A 21370-nucleotide genomic window follows, 5' to 3' on the forward strand; every position below is an offset into this window, starting at 1 on the left:
GACTGCCGAGGTCATGGTGACTGAAGGAAGTCAGCAGATCAGCTCTGTAGAAGAGCTGGCTCCGAGCCGGCGCCGGTTACAATAGGCAGGTGGTTGCCTCTATTAGCAAGAATGTGCCGAATAGTTTTTAGGCCTATAGTAAAAATAAAATATGTAATCGTCGTGGACAGCTCATTTATGCCACAAGTACATTCAGCAGCAGATCAGGGCTGGTATAGCAGTACATAAATGGCTCCTGTGGATTCTGAAACAAGATTTTTGTTATAGAGCAAAACACTCAGAAGCCTCATACCTTAGTGGTAACGTTTGTTTGGTTTCTGTGCCACTTTCTTTTGTATATTTGTTACCTTACCATGTTTTTTCCTTGGATTCTTCTACAGACAATCTGGAGATGACACCAAGATGCTTGTCTGCGATACATGTGACAAAGGGTACCATACGTTTTGTCTTCAGCCGGTTATGGACTCTGTGCCGACAAATGGCTGGAAGTGTAAAGTGAGTCGCCTCTGTACAAGTGGCCATTTATGATGGCTACTGACTCTAATAAAGGACCATGGGGGGAGTCTTTCTTCTTGCCTTATCTCTGTATGCACATACACTATCTGCATTTCACCAAATATATTCTGCTCATAGTAATGTGATTTAGTGCACCTACTGCGCAGATTCCCAAACTCCTATTCAGGAAGCCATCATGTGGTTGCAGTCACGGCACCTGTGAGCTGGAGGAGTTGCGGCTGTGCCCGCTTGGTGCCTAGTCTCAGACAGGCATATGTTCTATAATACGGCTACTTCTGAGTGCTACAGCATAGATTCACATGTAAATGTCCTACAGTAGATAGCACAAATCTGACATGAGCTCGGTTTTTACGTTCTCCTTACATCCTGCCCAGAAAATATATCCTTAGGTTTTATTGACTACAGACTTTTGGGTGTATTTATATTTATAATTAACTTTTTGTTGTTCTTTATCTACTATATAATTGTCTAACCCTTAGACTCTAAGGGTTACTTCCGTCTTTCTGTCTGTCCTTCTTTCTGTCACGGATATTCATTGGTCGCGGCCTCTGTCTGTCATGGAAATCCAAGTCGCTGATTGGTCGCGGCAAAACAGCCACAACCAATCAGCGACGGGCACAGTCTGGAAGAAAATGGCCGCTCCTTACTCCCCGCAGTCAGTGGCCGGCGCCCGCATACTCCCCTCCAGTCACCGCTCACACAGGGTTAATGCCGGCGGTAACGGACCACGTTATGCCGCGGGTAACGCACTCCGTAACCGCTGCTATTAACCCTGTGTGTCCCCAACTTTTTTACTATTGATGCTGCCTATGCGGCATCAATAGTAAAAAAAATGTAATGTTAAAAATAATAAAAAAAAAACAAAAACCTGCTATACTCACCCTCCGTAGTCCGCCGAGCCGCTCGCGCCTGCCGCCATCTTCTGTTCCCGGCGATGCATTGCGAAATTACCCACAAGGCTGTGTCATCTGGGTAATTTCGCAATGCATCCTGGGAACGGAAGATGACGGCAGCCGTGCGCGTATCGCCAGAGCTTCGCTGGATCCCAGGGGTGAGTATATAACTATTTTTTATTTTAATTATTTTTTTAACAGGGATATGGTGCCCACACTGCTGTGTACTACGTGGGCTGTGTTAGATACCGCGTGGCTGCTATATACTACATAGGGAGTGTTATATACTATGTGGGCTGTGTGATATACTGCGTGGGCTGCGTTATATATTACGTGGCCACTGTTATATACTGCGTGGGCAGTATTATATACTACGTAGCTGCTATATACTGCATGGCCTTTGTTACATAGTGCGTGGCTGTGTTATATACTGCGTGGCCACTGTTATATATTGCGTGGCCTGTATTAACGCATCGGGTATTCTAGAATATGTATGTATGTATATAGCAGCCACATAGTATACCGCACAGGCCACGTAGTATTTGTCTGCTATATACTACATGGCTCCTATATACTACGTGGCCTGTGCTATATACTATGTGGCTGCTATATACATACATAAATACATATTCTAGAATACCCGATGCGTTAGAATCGGGCCACCATCTAGTTGACTAATATTTTTTTCTTTTTTTTCTTTTTCTTAAAACAGAACTGCCGTATCTGTGCAGAGTGTGGGGCTCGGACCAGTCCTCAGTGGTATCTGAACTGTTTGCTATGTTATAACTGTTTCCAGCAGCAGACCAGCCTGCCATGCCCGGTTTGTGATCATCCACTTCAGGCAGACGTGCACAAAGATCTTTTGCATTGTCAGATGTGCAAAAGGTAATATATGAGGAAATGCTGTAAAAAAGACTTGACCATATTGTTATCCCCCCACTCCCATCAGTCCTGATGATTCCTCCGTATGGTCTTTTTTTTTTTTTTTTAAATCAGTTTGCTGGATCCGATTGTGACATTCGTTCTTAGGCTAGGTTCAGATTGCGTTAGGGCAATCCGTTTAGCGCTAAGCGCTAGTGGATTGCGCTAACGCAATGTCTTTTTAGGGGTCGCGTTAAACGTCCCACGCTAGCGCAGATCCCCGATCTGTGAGAGCGGGGAACGGACCTCGAGCGTGCCGCGGACGCTGCAAGCAGCGTCCGAGGCGCGCCACAAAAGAACGGCACATCGCTAGCCCGTGCCGAAAATGGCACGCGCTAGCAATGCGCTTTAACATTGCTGGCAATGGGAGCGCTAACTGACACGTTGCACGGCGTTAATTTCGCCGTGCAACGCTGTCCGTTAGCGCTGACACTAAAACGAAATGAGAACCTAGCCTTACATGCAAAAAAACCCCAAATTATTCTAAGCCTCTACCCATTGAACAGTAAAACAGACTGAACCTGTATGACATTTGTACACTTTTTTTTTTGTTGTTTTTGTTTTTTTCACCTGTTCAGTTGCATTGAGATTGAGACTCTACTTGGATCAAAAACGGTCTTGTCTCTATTTTTTTTTTTATTTTGCTACTTAGTCCAGAAATAAACACAGCCCCATAGACCATAACAGGCACCTGATCGATCTGTGAAAAACATGTGTGAATGAGGCCGGTGGCTTCATAACGATCTTTCTGCATCTAATGCTGAACGCAGCATGTTCTGAACAGTGTAGGAGCATTCCCCCAGATCTAGTTTCCCCCATTGTATGAACAGGTCCCCTGCAAACCTTTTTTTTTTTATTGCATCATTCGGGGGAGGGGACAGGTAACCATAGGTGTATGCTTTATTTTAGAGTAAGAGATCATTAATGCTGGGGATTGCCTGCATCACTGTATTTACTGCTTGTGACTTGTAGTGCGCTGTATTTTGACATTTATATTATTATTGTCCTTGAGGTGGATACATCTAGACTGTGAAAAATGTGCAGATTATTTAGATGATCATTGGAAAGACGATTACAGCTGCGCATTATGTAAGCAATCTGACGTGGAGGACGGAGACGAATGTATGGTCATGGAGGTTGCGGACGCTGATGCCGGTAACTATTCTTTCACAGTAACCACATATTGATGTTAAAGGGAATATGGATATTTCATGTTCGGGCTGCAGCCACCTCTACCTTTCTGGAATGACATTTTGCTAGATTTGTAGATGCCTGTGTGGATTTGTAGACATTCAGCCCCCAGGAGGTTAGTGAAGTGGAGAATAGATGTTGGGCTTATACTTGGTGTATATTATGTGCAGCACAATCTGAGGACTGGCGTCGTCTCCGTTATGTGCGCTCTGCCTTTTTGGTGTGGAGTACAGGAGTACCAGCCGCTCATACCTTGGAGGACTGTGTGGCTCTGCTCAAATTGCGCGTCATAAAGGGATTTTATATAAACTGCATAAAATCCGTAACATTAGTTACGCTGTTCTAAACTTTAAAAGGAGTACTAAGGAGTCGGGCCAGGGACCCTTAAAGGGGTTGTCTAGTGTAAACAAGTTATCACTAGTGATGAGCGTCAGTGCTCGTTACTAGAGTTTGCCAAGGCTGCTTGGGTATGCACCGAGTATCACGGGCAATCGAGTGACATGCTGACAAAGCGCTCACAAAACGTATGGATTGCCAGCGTTTCAGGCAATTCCTGCATGTCTTAAGGTTGTCGAAAAGCTGCGAAACATGCGGCCGCGGGGTCTCTCGAGCACCCGCAATACTCGGTGCAGACCCAAGCACCCTAGGCAAACTTTAGTATTGAGCACTTGCCCTCATCACTAGTTATCACCTATTAAAGGGTAAGTCTATAGATCATCGTGGTCTGATTTCTGCGGCCTGTACAGATCGGGAGAAGAGGGAACTCTTCTCGTTACAGCGGAGCTGCAGTGCATACGCTCGACCACCTCGCCATTCATTCTCTGTGTGGTGGCCAAGCACTGTGCAGCCAACCTGCTACTCCATTTTTTTTTTAATTTCCCTGTAAGAGTATGTGCACACGTTAGGATTTCTTGCAGAAATTTCCTAACAAAAACCGGACATTTCTGCCAGAAATCCGCATGCTTTTTTTTTCTCGCGTTTTTAATGCGTTTTTGACGTGTTTTTTTTGTGCGTGTTTTTTTGTGGGAAAAACGCGAAAAATCCGCAAAATTAATGAACATGCTGCTTTTTTTACCGCGATGCGTTTTCTCGCGGAAAAAAATGCATCATGTGCGCAAAAATTGCAGAATGCATTCTAAGTGATAGGATGCATATGTCTGCATTTTTAATGCGTTTTTGTAGCGTTTTTATCGTGGAAAAAACACGGAAAAAATGCAAATAACCTGAACGTGTGCACATACCCTAAAAGATAACCTTTTCCAATCTGTGCAGATCCTAGCAGACTGACCCACCGCTGGTAAGGTAACTGCTATCCTGTGAATAGTTGATAACTGGTTTTCATTGGACAGCCCCATTAAGTATTTCCTGATGCATTCTGGTAGGTTCTCTTAAGGTAAAGGGAGATCAGGACTGGAAAAAAGCTGTGGATAGAAGCCTTACGTCAGAGCTGGCAGTTGTTGCACAGCTCGCAGTATGGGGGCTACGAGACCTCCTGTGTTGTATTTAGTTTTGATTGTGAAGCTGAAAACCATTTTACTGATCTTTGTGACGCTATTGAATTATCTTTCCTTTATTAATAGCATGCACAGACGAGCTGGAAGTGGATACAGGTGGAAAAATGACATTTCAAGAAGAAGCACTTAATCACAATGATCATGTTCCAGGTGCAGCATTAATGTGTCTCGATGAAGGTGCGCTGCATTTATTATTTACACATCGTTTTTGGTTTATTCAGTTATTGTATCAAAATTCTCTGCAAAAAAAAAAAAAAAAAAAGATTTAAATGGCATCATGCTACTTGTTCTTGCGGATTAGTTTTATTAAATGATAATTGAGGCTAATTCTCTTGTGGATCCATGGAAGTGCAATCTGAGTGCCAGATTCCGATTTCTCCCCGCCGCCGACCAGCGCAGCTCATTAGATGGCCGTACACGGTGCCATACATTTTGAACACCAAGTAGTAGTTCCTCTTAACTGGATTATTTATTTATTTATTTTTTTTAAACATCAAGTTTGTGGCAAATATATTTTTATGATCTATACGGAGGATGTAACATCTAATAGAGAAACAATCCTTGCAACCCGCAAAAAGCACTAGACGAGGAGTCTGATTCTCGATACCTCTTCATTGTGTCTGGACTGGATATAGTAGAAAAGCCATTCATCACCTTGGCCGATCATTTCATGTCTGTAGATGGTCAGTCCTGTAGACATAGAATTGGCGCTACCTCTTCATTCATTTCTGACATAGTAGGAAGGGCGTCAGATCTGACACCTGTTCTCTTGATCATTGGAAGTTTCAGTAGTGGGAGCCCCAGCAATCAGACATTTATGATCTGTCCTTTGGCTCAATATTAAAAATAATTCAGTATATAGTAATAAGCTGATTTTATAAACTTTACTGTTGACAAACTTTTTGCATAAATCAGTAATACAAGCTAATAGAAATAACTTAGTAACATATCTTATTAGAGAATTTGGCTTAATTGTCCACCTATGAGCCACTTCGACCCCTTTCCCACTGTCTGGTAGTGAGCGAGGAGCAGAGTGAGACTTAGAAAGATTGTATTGAGCTTTTCTAACAAGCTTTTGAGCATATTCGCAGCTACACTGCTCAGTACTGCTGTATAGTGCCATTCATGAGGCTACTGCTCCTCTGTGTGCTAACTGGGGAATGAAGAGCAGGAATCCTTCTTACTATGTGTTGTGTATGGGAAACCTCATAGCGGTTAACCACCTCCTCCCACCAGCTCAGTGAGTTGCAAATTTAAAGGGTTTATCCAGGACTTTTTTTTTAAACTGAGCCTAAAAAGTAATACACATAGTTGCTAACCACCTGCCTGTTCTACCTGTCAGAGCCGTCATTTATCGTTCCCGTCGGCGATCCATCTGCTCAACGTCAACAGAGCAGCTCTTTCTCTTTTAGGCTGCTCTTTCAACAACATGCTGATTTACAGCTGGCTCCCCGCTGCATAACTGTGGGGAGCTAGCTGCCAATCAGCATGACATTGGTTGTCACACCCCTTCAACTGAGTAGAGCAGAAGTGAAGCAGCTGCTCTGTCGACTGAACGTAAGTGGAAGCCACTGAATCGCTGACCGCTCTGTGCCAGCAGAGATTGCCGCCGGGTACAACAGGCAGGTAGGCTAAGACTATACCTGCCTGTTAGTTTTTAGGCCCATAGCTTGAAAAACAACAACAAAAACTATTGGATAAGCACTAAAAAAAAAGAAAAAAAAATAGAGCTTGCATAGAGGAAAAGTTAATTAAAAATGCAGGATGTAAGATCTTAATATCCAGAAAGTTTTATTCCTCATGCACACACAGATACCCTTTAATATTTTCTTGCGTTTCCTTTTAGTGACACCAGAGCACAATGAGAAGGCAGACCTGGAGACCGATGCCTCTCACAACGCAGAAGCAGACCGCATGGACACCTCTCATTCAGATCACATGCACATGGTACCAGATGAGGCTGTACGAAAGGCTGCGAGTGTACAGATATCAATACAGCAGCCACTATGTCATCGTGGTGAAAGCAAAGAAACTCAAAGTCCTTCTGAAGACCAGAGGGAACCACGTGTCCTGGAGAATTCCTGTGGATCACCATCGAAGTTTGAGCTCACAAGCAATCCTAAGTTAGACGAGCACTTTGATTTGACTAGGGGTCATGAACACATTTCACTAAAAAAGGATGCGCCATTGGTTTCTGAAACATCTGATCTTCGTGACACGGAAACTACTCCGAACAGTGAGACTTCAACAGAAATGAGCTCCCCGGCCGGGCACAAAGGTCTGAAGTCTCCTACTGGAATGGAGTCTCCTGCCACTTCAGTGGACACCAGTAAGACCAGTGTGTCATCCTCTCCTGCAGTTTCCATCGACTTTCAATCATCTAATGATATATTTCAGAGTCAAACGCCAGCACATAGTTATAGCACAGCAAATGCCTTTCAAACCACATTTATATCTGTAACTCCAAAAATTGGCATGGGTAAGCCAGCTATCACCAAAAGGAAGTTTTCTCCTGGCAGACCAAGATCAAGACAGGTAAATGTTCTGTATGTTCTAGGATAAGTAACAATAAGTCAGTTTGTAAATTGTATTACTGTTTTTATCCTTTTCGTATCATAATGACCAAATGGGCAAACGTCACCATCTGCAATGGATGACACGCTGTTTTTTGTTGGCTTTTTTTGTGCAGTTAAACTGTAAAGAAAATGTTGCTTCAATGACAAATTAAGGCTGACGACCCTTTTTGTTTTTTTTTCCTTCCTCCCCCTTCTGTTTTTGTTTTCATCTATTGCTTTTTATGGTCCTAAAGTACTACATTTACAGAACCCCCAAAAAATGAAATTCCATTATTTTTTTTATTTTTTTTGGTGGGGGGAGGGGAGGATTTGAAATACTTGTTGTTAATGAACTTTTTAAAATTTAGACTTGTGATAAAATGACTTTTAATGGCCAAAAACTTTTTGGGACTTTCACACTAAGTATCGTCAGTAAAATCTACATGTAACAAGCTTAGACCTTGCTGCTTATACACTGCGAGAAAATCCACACCAATTACACAGTGTGTGAACTTCAGCTTTTTTTATTTATTTGTGGCAATTTTGTGATTTTGTTTTACACAAAGCATTGACTCGCCGCAGATTTTTAAATCTGTACCTTAGGTCAATTTCCACGCAGAAGGTTTCAGCAACATGTAGATGAGATTTGTTGAAATCCCTCATCTGGATGTGCCGGCCTCTACACTCGGGGTGTGAGGATTCTTGCTTTAAAAGGAGGGGTGGCAGCACATGCTACTCTCTATTAACAATGGGGTTCACTTTCAAGATAAATGTGGGTCTCAAAATATGTCTGTGTGAATTATTTTTAATCTCCTTGTAGTAATTTTGGAAAATTCACCAACATATGCAATGTGTGCACTGACCCTAATGTGCTTCTAATTGCTGTGCAAGTAAGCAGCTATAAAGTCTGTATAAATAATGTAGTCTGTACCACCCCCATGTCAGATTGTAGTCTGGCCCACCCCCTCGTAGATTTGCATAGTCTAGTTCCTCCCACATTATCCTCAATGAACAGACTCTGACAATGTCTTTTGCACTGAGGCATCTAATAAGTGTGTGCAAAGATCATTGTGAAAGGAAGAGGAGTAAGATCATCTGTGACATGTCTATAGGTGTCACCTGTCATTGTAATCCTTCCTCTGGTGGGGAGGAAACTGTTGTAAACTCTTCACGAAAAAAACAGGTTGTAAAAGTATAAAGGGGTTGTGTCTGTCCTTCGGGTACAAGTCTTCAGCCGCTCTCTGACTGCAAACTAGTGAATCCTCACATCGCGTGCATGGAGCACTGTGAGGATGCCAGGAGCGTGCAGTCACGTGACTGTAAGTATGCGATTTGCTTTCTTCCGGCCACATTCCGACTAGACCATACTCTGCCTCGTTCAGTACACTTGCATGGAGTGTGGGGCTACACACATCTAGTCTGCACCACATATTTGCCGTCCTGCTGAATCCGCTCACAGCGCCAGAGGATCCTCGCAGTACACGCGATGTGAGGATTCACAAGTCGGCAGACCTGTACCGTAAGGTCAGACTCAACCCCTTGTAATATAGCCCAAGTAGCCAGTTTGTAAAATGGTAAGATTTTGTTTTTTATAATAAAGATTTAAAGGTGATCACATAATGTAAAAAAAAAAATTATAACACAAAAACCTGGTTTAAAAATAGGTACCGTATATACTCGAGTATAAGCCGAGATTTTCAGCCCAAATTTTTGGGCTGAAAGTGCCCCCCTCGGCTTATACTCGAGTCACGGTAGCGGTGGGGTCGGCAGGTGAGGGGCTGAGGGCGCTGGGGTATACTTACCTAGTCTCAGCGATCCTCGCGCTGTCCCTGCCGTCCCACGGGCTTCGGCGCTGCAGTTTCTTCCTCTCTTCAGCGGTCACGTGGGACCGCTCATTACAGAAATGAATAAGCGGCTCCACCTCCCATAGGGGCGGAGCCGCTTATTCATTTCTCTAATCAGCGGTGCCGGTGACCGCTGAAGAGAGGAAGAAACTGCAGCGCCGAAGACAGGAGGGGACAGCGCGAGGATCGCCAGGACTAGGTGAGTATGTTATATTCACCTGTCCTCGTTCCAGCCGCCGGGCGTCGCTCCATCTTCCCGGCCGGCGCCTCCATCTTCCCGGCGTCTCTGCTCTCTGACTGTTGAGGCAGAGGGCGCGATGACGCATATAGTGTGCGCGGCGCCCTCTGCCTGATCAGTCAGAGCAGAGACGCCGGGAAGATGGAGGCGCCGGAACGAGACGCCGGGAGCTGCAATCAAGGGAGGTGAGTATGTGTTTTTTTTTCTTTATTGCGGCAGCGGCGGCACAAATTTATGTGGAACATCTATGGGGCACAGTGAACGGTGCAGAGCACCGTATATGGCACAGCACAGCTATGGGGCACAATGAACGGTGCAGAGCACCGTATATGGCACAGCACAGCTATGGGGTACAGTGAACGGTGCAGAGCACCGTATATGGCACAGCACAGCTATGGGGCACAGTGAACGGTGCAGAGCACCGTATATGGCACAGCACAGCTATGGGGCACAGTGAACGGTGCAGAGCACCGTATATGGCACAGCACAGCTATGGGGCACAGTGAACGGTGCAGAGCACCGTATATGGCACAGCACAGCTATGGGGCACAGTGAACGGTGCAGAGCACCGTATATGGCACAGCACAGCTATGGGGCACAGTGAACGGTGCAGAGCACCGTATATGGCACAGCACAGCTATGGGGTACAGTGAACGGTGCAGAGCACCGTATATGGCACAGCACAGCTATGGGGCACAGTGAACGGTGCAGAGCACCGTATATGGCACAGCACAGCTATGGGGTACAGTGAACGGTGCAGAGCACCGTATATGGCACAGCACAGCTATGGGGCACAGTGAACGGTGCAGAGCACCGTATATGGCACAGCACAGCTATGGGGCACAGTGAACGGTGCAGAGCACCGTATATGGCACAGCACAGCTATGGGGCACAGTGAACGGTGCAGAGCACCGTATATGGCACAGCACAGCTATGTATGGGGCACAGTGAACGGTGCAGAGCACCGTATATGGCACAGCACAGCTATGGGGCACAGTGAACGGTGCAGAGCACCGTATATGGCACAGCTAGGGGGCACAATGAACGGTGCAGAGCACTATATGGTTCACACCTATGGGGAAATATGAACGGTGCAGAGCACTATATGGCACAGCTATGGGGAAATAATGATCTATTTTTATTTTTGAAATTCACCGGTAAATGCTGCATTTCCACCCTAGGCTTATACTCGAGTCAATAAGTTTTCCCAGTTTTTTGTGGCAAAATTAGGGGGGTCGGCTTATACTCGGGTCGGCTTATACTCGAGTATATACGGTAATTGTCTTGTAGAACATCCATCCATACATTAGTTCTGCAGAGGTCATGAGCACGATGCCACAAGTGCTATTACACATTAGTAGGCGTTTTATACTTTTTGCTTTTTATGAAGCCGTTTTTGTCGTCAGTAAAACTTGGTGTAATGCCACCCTTACGATGGATCTAATGCATGATAGTCAGCCGTCTGGATTATCGGCCAATTTACATTCATCAAGGTGAAGTGAAGGAGGTCTTCTACTTGCTGCATTAAGGTTGTGCGAGGATGATCTCTAGACTGGAGTAGTAGAGTCTTCCCAGCGGTCTTGGTTGGAATGATTGCATTTATAATACTTATGAGTAGTCTCCATCTCCATTCCAGAATGCTGTAGATAAGCCCCTGATGCTGGTGGGCTTAGCTCACCTTCGATTTTGGAGGTGACAGGTTCCCTTTAAGTATTTGCTTTTAAAGGCGACTTTATATTTGCTTAAATTACGTAATATCCTGGAAATATCCCTGAGCTCCCTTGAATCTGCAACTTTTTTCATTTTGTGCTGCTTCGCTCCATTGCAGAGTTTATTCAACTGTTTCTTCTGCAGCTCCTTATGTGAAATCTCTGCTTTACTATCCAACTGGGTTTTGTTTAGAGTCTTCTCTGGGGCCGTGCGCTTTCAGTCCTTCCTCCCAGATGCTGCTTTTCCTAGCTCAGCAGTGTCAGAGACGGCTAGATCAGCATGTTGAAGGGTGAAGTAGAAACTCCTAGTTGCACTGCAAGCAGAGATTTCACATATTGTGCTTCAGAAGCATCAAATATGAATGCGCTGCTTCACTCCATTGCAGAGATAAAGCGCTAGAATCTGGAGCTCAGATATTTGGCATTTAATTTTTTATTGTTGCAAAGAACATGTCCTCTTAAAAGGGCTTGTTAGCGGTGTGCATTAAATGTATTCTCTGTGATTGACATTGCAAAGGATAGGATATGATTTATTTAACCCCTTCCCGACCTGTGACACAGCGTATGCGTCATGAAAGTCGGTGCCAAGCCGACCTGTGACGCATATGCGATGTCACAGAATGATCGCGTCCCTGCAGATCGGGTGAAAGGGTTAACTGTAATTTCACCCAACCTGCAGGGACAGGGGGAGTGGTTCTTCAGCCCAGGGGGGGCTTCGTCCCCCCCGTGGCTACGATCGCCCTGATTGGCTGTTGAAAGTGACGTTTCACTTTGTTAGAGCAATGGTAATATTTCACCAATGAAAATTGGTGAAATATTATAATCCAGCCATGGCCGATGCTGCAATATCATCGGCCATGGCTGGAGACAGCGATCTGGCCCCGCCACCGATCCACCGCCCCATCCTCCGTCCTGTCTTCTGCTGTCCTCCGCTCCCCTCTGTCCTCCTGTCCACTCCCCCCGCAGTCCGATCTCACCGCCCCCCCCCTCCTCTCCCCCCCTTCCCCGTGGTCCGATCCCACTCCCGCATACTTAACGAGCTTCGGTGTCCCTCCCGATGTCTTCTCCACGGGCGCCGCCATCTTCCAAAAGCCGGCAGATTCATTCCAGGTACATTCTAGGTTCTATCACAGTGATCAAAATAAAAAAAATAATAAATGAAATAAATATAAAACAATAATAAAATAGAGAAAATATATTTACTTTTATTTTTCCACTAGGGTTAGGGTTAGAACTAGGGTTAGGGTTAGAACTAGGGTTAGGGTTAGAACTAGGGTTAGGGTTAGAACTAGGGTTAGGGTTAGAACTAGGGTTAGGGTTAGAACTAGGGTTAGGGTTAGAACTAGGGTTAGGGTTAGAACTAGGGTTAGGGTTAGAACTAGGGTTAGGGTTTCAATTAGGGTTGCAATTAGCGTTAGGGTTGCAATTAGGGTTGCAATTAGGGTTAGGGTTTTACCTGTGGATTTTTCAAAAACTGTGTGGAAAAATCCTCTCTCGAATCCGCAACGTGGGCACATAGCCTTAGGGTTATGGTTGGTATTAGGGTTAGGGTTGGAAATAGGGTTAAGATTAGGGTTAGGGTGGGTTGAGGTTAGGGTGAGGCTTGTGGCTAGGGTTATGGTTAGGGTTGGAATTAAGGTTAGGGTTGTGGTTAGGGTTATGGCTAGAGTTGGGGTTATGGTAGGGGTGTGTTGGGGGTTAGTGTTGGAGTTAGAATTGAGGGGTTTCCACTGTTTAGGCACATCAGGGGTCTCCAAACGCGACATGGCGCCACCATTGATTCCAGCCAATCTTGCGTTCAAAAAGTCAAATTGTGCTCCCTCCCTTCCGAGCCCCGACGTGTGCCCAAACAGTGGTTTACCCAAACATATGGGGCATAAGCATGCTCAGGAAAAATTTCACAACAACTTTGGGGGTCTAATTTCTCCTGTTACCCTTGGGAAAATAACAAAATGGGGGCTAAAAACTTATTTTTGTGGGAAAAAAATGATTTTTTATTTTCACGACTGCGTTATAAATTTATGTGAAGCAATTGGGGGTTCAAAGTTCTCACCACATATCTAAACAAGTTCCTTGGGGGGGTCTAGTTTCCAAAATGGGGTCACTTGTGTGGGGTTTCTGTGGTTTAGGTGCATCAGGGGCTCTGCAAACGTAACATGACACCTGCAGACCATTCCATCAAAGTCTGCATTCCAAACCGTCACTACTTCCCTTCCGAGCCCTGACGTGTGCCCAAACAGTAGTTTACCCCCACATATGGGGTATCCGTATACTCAAAACAAACTGGGCAACAACTTTTGGGGTCCAATTTCTCCTGTTACTCTTGTGAAAATAAAAAATTGCGGGCTAAAAAATAATTTTTGTGGAAAGAAAATTGATTTTTTTATTTGCACAGCTCTGCCTTATAAACTTCTGTGAAGCACATCGGGGTTCAAAGTGCTCATCACACATCTAGATTAGTTCCTTGGGAGGTCTAGTTTCCAAAATGGGGTCACTTTTGGGGGAGCTCCAATGTTTAGGCCCAAAGGGGCTCTCCAAACGCGACATGGTGTCTGCTAACGATTGGAGCTAATTTTTCATTCAAAAGTCAAATGGCGCTCCTTCCCTTCCGAGCCCTGCCGTGTGCCCAAACAATGGTTTACCCCCACATGTGAGGTATCGGTGTACTCAGGAAAAATTGCACAACAAATTTTAGGATCCATTTTATCCTGTAGCCCATGTGAAAATGAAAAAATTGAGCCTAAAAGAATTTTTTTGTGGAAAAAAGTCTTTTTCATTAATATGAAATAATGTTATTAGGAGATTGCATCATGGCTGGAGATGCGCCACTGTGCCTCTACCCTACTATGGCTAGGGCACCATTGTGCATGAGCTGTGAGGTGGGCCAGGGTGCTAAGTTAGAGCGGTAGCCCCTTTGTTCTCAGGATTGGTACGGGACCTGAAGTTGGGATCCCTACTTACCAATGTTATGATTTCAGAAAATAAAGCATTATGCATGGTATAATGAAAGATTGAGCAGTCTGAGGACCTCCTGAAGCAACATCTGCATTGTGCAGCGGGGGAGCTGAGCAATTCACAATGCAAAAGGTGAAATACAGGTGCTTCTCACAAAATTAGAATATCATCAAAAAGTTACGGTAATTTATTTCAGCTCTTCAATACAAAAGTGAAACTCATATATTATATAGTCATTACCAACAGAGTGATCTATTTCAAGTGTTTATTTCTGTTAATGTTGATGATTATGGCTTACAGCCAATGAAAACCCAAAAGTCATTCTCTCAGTAAAATTGAATAATTAACAAAAAACACCTGCAGAGGCTTCCTAAGTGTTTAAAAAGGTCCCTTAGTCTGTTTCAGTAGCTCCATAATCATGGGAAGGCTGCTGACTTGACAGATGTCCATAAGGCAGTCATTGACACACTCCATAAGAAGGGTAAGCCACAAAAGGTAATTGCTAAAGGAGCTGGCTATTCACCAATAGACAACGCCAGGAGCGTCTTACCTGGGCCAAGGAAAAAAGAACTGAACTGTTGCTCAGTGGTTCAAGGTGTTGTTTTCAGATGAAAGTAAATTTTGCATTTCATTTGGAAATCAAAGGTCCCCGAGTCTGGAGGAGGTGTGGAGAGGCCACAATCCAAGCTGCTTGAGGTCTGGTGTGAAGTTTCCACAATCAGTGATGGTTTGGGGAGCCATGTCATCTGCTGGTGTAGGTTCACACTGTGTTCTATGAAGGCCAAAGTCAGCACAGCCGTCTACCAGGAAATTTTAGAGCACTTCATACTTCCCTCTGCTGACAAGCTTATTGGAGATGGAAATTTCATTCTCCAGCAGGATTTGGCACCTGTCCACGCTGCCAAAAGTACCAATACCTGGTTTAATAACAACAGTATCACTGTGCTTGATTGGCAGCAAACTCGCCTGATCTTAACCCCATAGAGAATCTATAGGGTATTGTCAAGAGGAAGATGAGACACCAGACTCAACAATGCAGACGAGCTGAAGGCTGCTATCAAAGCCACCTGGGCTTCCATTACACCTCAGCAGTGCCACAGGCTGATCGCCTCCATGCAACGCCGCATTGATGCAAAAAAAGCCCCAACCAAGTATTGAGTGCATTTACTGAACATAACTTTCAGTAGGCCAACATTTTGGATTTTAAAATCATTTTTCTAGCTGGTGTTAGAAAGTATTCTAATTTACTGAGATAATGACTTTTGGGTTTTCATTGTCTCTAAGCCATAATCATCAACATTAACAGAAATAATAGATCACTGTTTGTATAGAGTTTTCTTTTTGTATTGAAGAACTGAAATAGCACCTGTACATCTGCAGCGTAGATTGACATGCAGCAGATCACAAACCTGCAGCTCTCAGCAGTTTGTCCTGTGGATATTTTCCAGCATGTGCATGATTTCCTAAAATCTCATGTACTATATATACAGCACTGTAAAATGCAGCGGATCTGGTTGGTCGGGTGATTATTAATTTGTCTGCATTTGTACGATGGATTAGTACTGCGTGCAGTGAGCAGCCTCTGCAGGCCTCGTGTATGGCTGCTGACCCTCCACGTTCCCCTCCTGCGTCCTCGTCTGCCCGCGGTGTCCAGGCTGTGATGTCCAGTAGTGTTGGCCGCTCGCTCCACAAAGCTCTTGGTGCATGTTGTGCTGTGTATCAGATTAATTGTGGCAGCCTCATTGTCTACATTTGCTTGGCTTCTCTAACCCTTTTATGTTGCTGGCTTTGTTTTTTTGTGTTGCTGAGTTTATCCATATATTTTCTCACCTGCCATGTCTTAGGGCACTTGGAGTACCAATAATACAGTGAGCCCACCTTCCTGGTCAGCTGATGGCTCAGAGGGTTGGGACATTTTTAAGTCCAGACAGCTTCCCGGCAGTCCCTATTGGAGCATCAAAGTGGTAAATAAGTTGCATTTCTACTTCTATGTCCTTTTACTTTCCTTATTGTGTTGTCTGTAGAAGGAGCGCAGTGTCTTCCTCCAGCTTTCAGGATCTTACACCTCCATTCTGTGCAGTCTTGCAAGCTTTAGCCATGTTGCCTGAATGTCTTCAGATTTCCTTTAACTGCCTTTTAAATGCTTTTCTAATGCAGCTTTTTATGTCTTTGCTTTGAAAGCTAAAATAAATGTATCAGTGTACTTTTCCTTTTCTGTTAAATGGATTTTTTTTTTTTGTTCTTTTGATCAGTCTGTGATCTCTGTACAAACTTGTCACTATGGAAGTGTAAGGCGATGTTCACACGTTTCGTTTTTGCCAGGGCTGTGGAGTTGGCAAGCCACACCACCGACTCAGACTCTTCAGTTTCCCTGACTCCGCAGCCCTGGTCACTACTGAGCATGTACATAAAGTGCAGCACAGATTCATCTCACCTATGACCCCACAGCCCTGCCGCACTACTGAGCCTGTACATAAAGTGCAGCACAGATTCATCCCACCTATGACCTCACAGCCCTGGTCACTACTGAGCATATACATAAAGTGCAGCACAGATTCATCTCACCTATGACCCCACAGCCCTGCCGCACTACTGAGCCTGTACATAAAGTGCAGCACAGATTCATCCCACCTATGACCTCACAGCCCTGGTCACTACTGAGCATATACATAAAGTGCAGCACAGATTCATCTCACCTATGACCCCACAGCCCTGCCGCACTACTGAGCCTGTACATAAAGTGCAGCACAGATTCATCTCACCTATGACCCCACAGCACTGGTCACTACTGAGCATGTACATAAAGTGCAGCTCAGATTCATCTCACCTATGACCTCACAGCCCTGGTCACTACTGAGCATATACATAAAGTGCAGCACAGATTCATCTCACCTATGACTCTACAGCACTGGTCACTACTGAGCATGTACATAAAGTGCAGCACAGATTCATCTCACCTATGACCCCACAGCCCTGGTCACTACTGAGCATGTACATAAAGTGCAGCACAGATTCATCTCACCTATGACCCCATAGCCCTGGTCACTACTGAGCATGTACATAAAGTGCAGCACAGATTCATCTCACCTATGACCCCATAGCCCTGGTCACTACTGAGCATGTACATAAAGTGCAGCACAGATTCATCTCACCTATGACCCCACAGCACTGGTCACTACTGAGCATGTACATAAAGTGCAGCACAGATTCATCTCACCTATGACCCCACAGCCCTGGTCACTACTGAGCATGTACATAAAGTGCAGCACAGATTCATCTCACCTATGACCCCACAGCACTGGTCACTACTGAGCATGTACATAAAGTGCAGCACAGATTCATCTCACCTATGACCCCATAGCCCTGGTCACTACTGAGCATGTACATAAAGTGCAGCACAGATTCATCTCACCTATGACCCCATAGCCCTGGTCACTACTGAGCATGTACATAAAGTGCAGCACAGATTCATCTCGCCTATGACCCCATAGCCCTGGTCACTACTGAGCATATACATAAAGTGCAGCACAGATTTATCTCGCCTATGACCCCACAGCCCTGGTCACTACTGAGCATGTGCATAAAGTGCAGCACAGATTCTTCTCACCTATGACTCCACTGCAATGGTCACTACTGAGCATATGCATAAAGTGCAGCAAAGATTCTTCTCACCTATGACTCCACAGCACTGGTCACTACTGAGCATGTGCATAAAGTGCAGCACAGATTCAATTCTCCACTAAAAGTCGAGATCCTTAGATCAGGAAAAGAACAGACATTTATAAGACATTTCATAACTTTCCCCAATTCTTATGAAAAACATTTACAGCACATCCTACATTATACTACTGTATCCAATTTATTATATATTTTTGGAGTTGGTCCATTTTATACCAACTCCACCAAAATGGACACCAACTCCACAGCACTGGTTGTCACTGCGTTTTTTTAATGCACGTTTTAAGCTGTGTTTTACTGTACTAGTGTTTTACAGTAAAAGCCATCAGATTTCAGAAACACGCATTGTTTTTTTTCCTGATTGATTTGGAAGACTGTTTTTGAAAACTGCAGCACGTCACTACTTTCAGCATTTTTGCAGTGTTTTTTTTTCACCCACGGAAAGCAATAAGTCCAAAAATAAAATGCAGGTATCAGGTTTTGGTGCACAAAACCTCATTATGTTTTTTGGGGAGGGAGGGAGGGAGGGCACTAAACTTTATCAAAATGCACAAGAAAAATAAAAACGCAGCAAAACCTGCGTGAACCTAGCCTAACAGTGTATTAGCTCAGTATCACGTAGAGCTTTTCATTTCCTAAAAACACTCATCTAACATATTTGGTAAGCAAGTACTGTTTTCTGGGATCATGGATTTTTTGCGGCATTATTGCCCTTGCCCATTAAATACGCAGAAAAAACGCTGAAAAGTATCATGCTGCAGTTTAAAAAAAACAAAATACAAAAAAAACAGTAGTTTTTCCAAATCAGTCAGGAAATAAAACCAATGTGTGTGCCTGAGATTTCTGAAATCTGAAAGACTTTGGTGGTACTGTATAACGCAGCTTATAATTTGCATTGCAAGAAATGCAATGTGTAAGCATAGCCCAAGGTTTTTTGCTTTAAAAAAATGTTTCACGAGGTGCCTTTTTAAAAAAAATAAAAAAAAATTACGGTAATAAAAAAAAAAGTCTCTGTCGCTGCTTCCAATGTTTGGGTTTATCTACAATTTCCTGAAGAAAACCAGAAATTTTCTGCAAGAAATCCGCAATTTTTTTTTGCGTTTTTTTTTTTGCGTTTTTTTTTGTTTTTTTTTTGTTTTTTTAGCATTTTGCAAGCGAAATTAGCTTGCAGAATGCTAAAGTTTTCCAAGCGATCTGTAGCATCGCTTGGAAAACTGACTGACAAGTTGGTCACACTTGTCAAACATAGTGTTTGACAAGTGTGACCAACTTTTTACTATAGATGCTGCCTATGCAGCATCAATAGTAAAAGATAGAATGTTTAAAAATAATAAAAAAATTAAAAAAATGGTTATACTTACCTGCAGACAGCCGATCTCCTCAGCGGCGTCTGTTCCTATAGATGGTGTGTGTGTGCAGGACCTTCGATGACGTCGCAGTCACGTGAGCGGTCACATGAGCGGTCTCGCGACCAATCACAAGACGGCGACGTCATCGCAGGTCCTTCACACAGAGCATCTATAGGAATGGAAGAGAGAGCATGCACCGCTGAGGCGGGAAGACTCCGGGCCCATCGAAGGTGAGTATATCACTATTTTTTATTTTAATTCTTTTTTTTTTTTTTTTTATACCAATTATATGGTGCCCAGTCCGTGGAGGAGAGTCTCCTCTCCTCCACCCTGGGTACCAACCGCACATAATCTGCTTACTTCCCGCATGGTGTGCACAGCCCCATGCGGAAAGTAAGCAGATCAATGCATTCCTAGGTGTGCGGAATTCCCGTAATTCCGCAAATTTAATGAACATGTTGCTTTTTTTTCCGCAATGCGATTTTTTTTTTTTTCGCGGGAAAAAAAAGCAACATTTGCACAAGAAATGCGGAATACACTTTAAATAATAGGAGGCATATGTAAGCGTTTTTGTTCGCGTTTTTATAGCGAAAAAACGCAAAAAAAACGCAAAAAATACTGAACGTGTTCACATGGCCTTACATAAGAATAAGGACACTGTCCCCCCTACACAGGACTAATTGAACCTATGAAAACAGGACCACATGACATTAAGATGCAATAACTAATTTCTTCCTGAAAATATTCTCCATGTATACTATTAAAAAAGAAAAACAAATGTAACGGATCCACCTCCGGTCCTCTATCACCGTGTTTTCCCACCACTTTCCTCTTTCTCTGTCTGGTGATGAGGCAATTTAAGTAAAAGTCTGAGAAGTCCTGAAACAGAATAATGAAATCTCCCTCCTCTGAACTACAGATCTGCCTGCAGAATGCAGGCTGTCACTTACTGTGGTCTGTATTCTGTCATTGAGACTGCTGAATATATATATGCTAGAAGTGCTGGGGAAGCTGCACTCTTCTGTCTGCAGACTGGTGACTGGATCTGCACAATGTACCTACCAGCTGATTGTCGTATGCGTAGCTCTCAGTGCTGTAACATACAGGGAATTGCTGATAGATTTCCCTGCTCGCTCGGTGCTGTCCTATTGCTCTTTAGTCTGGTTAGAGTAATATCATTGCTTTGTGGCAATGTTGTACTTCTGAAGGCGTTCTTCTCCCTTAGAACTACTGTCTTTTGACCTTTTTTGATTTTTTTTAATTAACATTTCCAAAATGTGTTAATTGAAGCTTCTGAGTTTTCCTGCTTCTTACAGGCTGTGAAATCTATAAGTTATCTGCAAACAGCATTAGAAATAGTAATATCTTAAGTCAATAGGAAGGTCCCATATTTTGTCTTACAAGAGGGTGCAGTAACTTGATTTCTACTTTTCTCATCATCTCCACTGTAGTGCATATATTGAAGAAGAGCTGTGTCTTATGTTTTTACCATGATTTAACTGTAGAAATACTAATTTCTTTTGTTATTTTTACAGGGTCGTGGATCAGGATTTCCTAGGAGGAGACCTAGGGGGTCTGGTCTGTCCGGCCGTGGGGGAAGAGGTCGTTCCAAATTAAAAGCTCCCATAGGCAACTTCATATTTCCAGGGGTATTGTATCAACAATTATTTCATGTTGACAGTTGTATTATCAGTCACGTTGGTGGCCACCGGACCAGACCACTGGGAACCGCTTGTCTCCCGGCATCCACGGCTCTTTTGATGGCCTGGCCTGGCATCATGTCTCATGTGCATCATGCCACAATGGCCAGCTAATGAAAATACCGTCAGGGAGGTAGTTCTCAGGGCTCCCATCCTGACCACAGATTACTGGTGTGGCCAATCCATCGGGTCCTGCAGATCAGTTCACACCCACTCTAGTTTTTGTCTTCACTTGGTTAATTATTTTAATTATACTTGTAATGATCTTCTTCACCGCCAGCACACAGTTCCTCAAGAAGCCTTACAT

General features: G+C 44.0%; 1 protein-coding gene across 7 annotated transcripts in view; it reads left to right on the forward strand.

Annotated features, from left to right (window-relative positions):
* The window catches only part of KMT2C (lysine methyltransferase 2C), a 325549-nt gene that overhangs the window by 130424 nt on the left and 173755 nt on the right, over positions 1-21370 (forward strand). For 6 of the 7 annotated variants that reach the window (XM_069729749.1, XM_069729752.1, XM_069729750.1 and 3 more), the window contains exons 9-15: positions 381-495; positions 2122-2294; positions 3343-3485; positions 5102-5212; positions 6882-7570; positions 16181-16300; positions 20899-21012. In XM_069729749.1, coding sequence (XP_069585850.1) covers positions 381-495; positions 2122-2294; positions 3343-3485; positions 5102-5212; positions 6882-7570; positions 16181-16300; positions 20899-21012 — 1465 coding nt within the window. The remainder of the gene's footprint in view (positions 1-380; positions 496-2121; positions 2295-3342; positions 3486-5101; positions 5213-6881; positions 7571-16180; positions 16301-20898; positions 21013-21370) is intronic. The other variant, XM_069729751.1, reaches the window with a different exon arrangement.

Source organism: Ranitomeya imitator, chromosome 6 (genome assembly GCF_032444005.1).
Source record: "Ranitomeya imitator isolate aRanImi1 chromosome 6, aRanImi1.pri, whole genome shotgun sequence".
NCBI classification, from domain to species: domain Eukaryota; kingdom Metazoa; phylum Chordata; class Amphibia; order Anura; family Dendrobatidae; genus Ranitomeya; species Ranitomeya imitator.